This window comes from Sabethes cyaneus, chromosome 1 (assembly GCF_943734655.1).
Source record: "Sabethes cyaneus chromosome 1, idSabCyanKW18_F2, whole genome shotgun sequence".
NCBI lineage: Eukaryota > Metazoa > Arthropoda > Insecta > Diptera > Culicidae > Sabethes > Sabethes cyaneus.
This window is the reverse complement of record NC_071353.1, coordinates 53,324,177-53,328,527: the sequence shown is the minus strand read 5'-3', so window position 1 is coordinate 53,328,527 and position 4,351 is coordinate 53,324,177. Positions and strand designations below refer to the sequence as shown.

Sequence of the window (4,351 nt, the reverse complement as noted above, 5' to 3'; positions counted from 1 at the left end):
TTTTTTTATTCTCAATTGTTCTAGAGTTATCATAAACCAAACGACTAGCACTGACTACCATTGAAATGACACTGTTTTGTGAACTATTATATGCTAGTAAAAATGAAAACATGCTTTGCTGTTTAACTTGTTACGTCGCATGTATTGAGAAAGTGAAAAACTGGAAAAATGGTATCTGCCATTAATCTCATAATGTTAAAAAATTACGTAAAGTTGTCATATATGTTTGTACAGTAGAATCAATATATATAGAATGCTATATATTGATTATACTGTTTGTACACAAACAAAAACTGAACCATGAAAAAATATTTTTCCTCTAATCATCAATACAAAAATGGTATTTATTTTGTTCTAGGATGTAGTCAATCAAGTACTGCCACAATCGTACAATTGACAGTTGACGATTTATTAGTTATCGACAGCAAAAGATGATCAGAATTTTAAATCAGTTATGATGGGATGTAAAGAATCAACATTAAATGTTCGCAACGATGTCAAAAACTACAATTTCTAGCGTGGCGCCCATGTTCTTCTTACTTCGATAGTGGCATTAAGCTTCAAACGAAACGCCGCGCAAGATTAGAGTCAGTGTTTCGATATAACTGTTCATACGGACAAAGGTTAACAATCATGTTTCTTGAGTTTAGCCACACTCGTAGATACTCTAGTACGTTTTTTCTTTGGTATGAATTTGTTCAGTTTTTGGCTTTTAAATAAATACCGTATTTTAACGAATGAATTAAAAAAAGTTTCTAAACAAACCAACAACTGCCCGAACCCAACGTGGCACTGGTCGGACTGTTAATTCTGCATCGGCTATTGACGAATGCTGCAAGATATTTTCATATTCTGTTTGAAGTTTCCGCTGCAGGTTTTCATTTTTCGTAACCACACAGATTTGCGCTTCCAAATCGCGATGCACTGACCGTTCACCGAAATTGGATGACCCGATTAAGGTTAGATTCGGTAGACAAGATCCTGGTAGATAATACCATAGCCCTTTCGCATGATAGGTCCAACCTGGTCTCTCATATTCCAGCAAAGCTACACGATTCTGTTGGCCAGCTTCTTTGAGTTTTTCGTGGAATTTCCTGGCGATAAGCGAATAGGCTGCTGGAATACCACCGGCTGGGCCTTTGGCTCCCAAAAACCCGTTTGCCTAAAGTGAAATTTGTTAAGTTACAGTTATTAGGAATTATTTCGGTAAATTACGTTCGGATGCGCCATGAGAATATTACAATCGGCTTCACAGTTGTTTGTCAGTGTATTCATATAGGTTTCCGTCAGGTTGAAGTAACCTGTAGCTAGCTTTAGTTTCGATCCTTTCAGGCAACCTGACAGAAGGTCTTTGGTGATTATACTGTCATGATGTATCCCTAACTGTCCCATCTCTATCAGTGGAAATACCCAGGTGTCTGCAGCTATAGCAAAATGTGAGAATTCTTTTTTTCCACTATTAATGTATTAAAATACCTTTATCATTTTCACAAACAATTTGTTGCCGTTCTAGTGCTCCTTTGAAGTAACTTCGTATGCGTTCCATGGCTTCTGCAGCGAAATGCGCTTGAGTGCATTTGTATGGCAGCATGTTCCATTTTTCGTGTAATTTTGTTGCCCCATTGCGATTTATTCTGAGACTAAACTCCTGTACTTTACCTATTAAATTGGCGTAGAAGTCCGCCAAATTGCGATCTTCAATCATTATATATCGATCCTGCCGATTTGTAAAGTAATCATTCGAAAGGTTGGCACCACTCATTATGATTGTGTCATCAATCAAATACAGTTTCATGTGCTGAATGCCGAGCAATTCATTCCATCGCGGAGGTGCTAACTTTTTCGTTAGACCTCGTAAGACCGGCGTGTGATATAAAGATAATCGAAAATTGTCACTGTCCTGTATTAATGGCATCAATAAGGATTTGGAATTTTTTTCTCCACGCGTTCCACGGGAAAAATCTAGCAGAACATCTACTTTGAGTTGCACATTCCTTCGCATGCTTTCTTGAATAGCATCTACAAGGCGGTTTTCCAATTGACCAATACCCAAGTAAAGACTGGCTAGCATAATTCTTCGTTTGGCGTTGGCACATTGTGTAACTAGAGTATTATAGAAGTTGTCTGGTTCGTATATAATGTTGATTTGATTGCCGGATAGTGGAAAACAAGGTGAAACCGTGTGTAACCAGTTGAGGGAGGCGAGATGCGGTTCTCGAAAACCCAAAGCACTAGGATTACCGGTAGCTTGTGAATTCTTATTTGGTGATGCTGTAGGAAGGAATTCCCCTACCGGTGGATAATCAGTAATCAAAGTACTGAACAGACGCCGAATCATTTTGAACATATATTGCACAATCAGTTGCCAGCTAAAATAGACAATTCGAAAAAATATCAATAAGCTTCATATACCTACTATTATTCATTACGCAACATTTAAGTACAGTCACATGAAATTCACCTGTTTGCGTGCTTTAAAGTCATAAACAAAAAAAACTTGTGATTACTACCAACTAATCGCCTCGATCGTGAAATGAACAAAGGCAATAACATTGTAAAATGATACTGAGTGTACCATGTGCATAAATACAAAAATTCAAAAACGAGAATCTTCATGCATTGTTCTATATGTATTATCATAATTACTTCATTTTTTGCAAAAAGGTGTCAATCAAGAAATATCTACATTTATATACTGTGCCATGCTCAGGAAACTGTATTACGTACACAATTAGAATTAGAACTTCGAATTAAAAGTTCGATACTACTTATACTTAATGACAAAAAGCTCATTTTACCACTATGTATTTAACTGCAAACTATGATATTAACATTTTACTAATGGACAGCGATTAACTCCATGAGTTCTGCTTAAATGGCTTACCTTCTGTAACGGTATCCAATCTAGTCCTTTCTCTTGCCGCCCGCGTTTTGCTCGCAATAAAAATTAAACTCTGGCAGCAAGCTTTAATCAAAAAGAACTATACGAACGCATAAAGCTATAGGTTCCTAACGTAAACATTGCATTTTAATTCGTATTTTGATAGACAGGTGTGTCAAACTTGCTAGACAAATTGATGAATATGTGGTTGCGACACTCCTTCTGTACAAACTATGGTAGTTCTATTTTTGTGATTTGGCTACTTGAGCTGGCTAAACTTTGCACGAAAAATATTTTAACAAATTTCACGTGATATAACGGTTTACAATGTTTAATTTTCTGCATGCAAAGTAAACTTAGGAAAAACATTTTACCTGAAGAGGAAATCAATAAGAGCCATCACTTCTGTGCACTGGAAATACTAAAGAACAGACGACGTGTAGCATTACTTTCCTATACAAGTCAGTTGGAGAAAGGCTGAAGATGCTACGTTTACTATTTATTTATACATGTAAATTACAGCTAATCATTGAATCACGAAATAACACGCGGTTCAGGTAAGTGCACTGGATTTCACACTCCAATTATATTGCTTTCATTCTAGTAGGTATCAATTTGAAATATTAACTACGAGCAATTGAGCTGATCACTGAACGTAAAAGCTGCAACTACCAAAGTCCTCGTTTTTGTAAATATCGTAAATATACAAAAACTTTACATAAATTATTCCAAAGAGAACAAAACGTTTTTTTTATTTAAGGAAAAGGCTACACAGAATAAAGTGAATAAACCCAAGATTACGTGATTTTTACTCTACACCCGGCAGTTTGTGGTAGAAATACTCACAGTAAGAGATACGCGTAAACTAAAGCCAACGATTTGGCATCAGTGTACAAAAACTGCCAGCACTTGCTGCGGAGCAAAATGCTGTAACAGTGAGACTTGATTGTTTTCAATATGATCCGCTTCTATTTTGTTTACATCCATTTTGCACTAATAGAGCGATATATCTTTCAACTTTATCAATGTGAAATGCATCGCAAAGCTTTATACACACTGTGTCCAAGTATAATATTCAAGGTGCGTGACAATAGCTTAAGTAGATTTCATAACTGTTTCAATACTTGTTAATCTAACATTTAAGCAAAAAGAATGCGTGTTCGATTGGCTCCCTTTTGACAACTCTCACTGCTCGATTGGCTCCCAAGATGGCTGTTTCCGCGTATCTCTCACCTCTGAGTATTTCTAGTTTGAACATATCTCTGCTAAACTTAGACATAAATACGTTTTGTTTTGTTTTAATTCATACTTATAGCGAATTCATAAATTAACCTGCCTCAGGTCGATTGGAACTCAGTTTTAATCGAAGTGCTGCCAAAGCGTTCATAAATTAACCGAGATTGCATTTCGATTAAACTGACAGCATTCAGTTTGAAGCGCAGGTTAAAACAGTATAATCAATATATATAG

General features: G+C 36.3%; 1 protein-coding gene across 2 annotated transcripts; it reads right to left on the bottom strand.

The window, feature by feature from the left end:
- Positions 1–3,609, bottom strand: LOC128737587 (CDP-diacylglycerol--glycerol-3-phosphate 3-phosphatidyltransferase, mitochondrial). 2 transcript variants are annotated; one of them, XM_053832269.1, is made up of 4 exons: positions 2,885–3,609; positions 1,477–2,369; positions 1,216–1,424; positions 1–1,162 (listed from the first exon to the last, which is right to left on the bottom strand). In XM_053832269.1, exons 2-4 carry the CDS (start codon positions 2,345–2,347, stop codon positions 743–745), a joined length of 1,500 nt encoding a protein of 499 aa, XP_053688244.1. In that variant the 5' UTR covers positions 2,348–2,369; positions 2,885–3,609; the 3' UTR covers positions 1–742. The 2 variants fall into 2 exon arrangements, with proteins under 2 accessions (XP_053688244.1, XP_053688237.1); XM_053832262.1 differs by having other exon boundaries at positions 3,256–3,609.
- Positions 3,610–4,351: the final 742 nt, after the last annotated feature.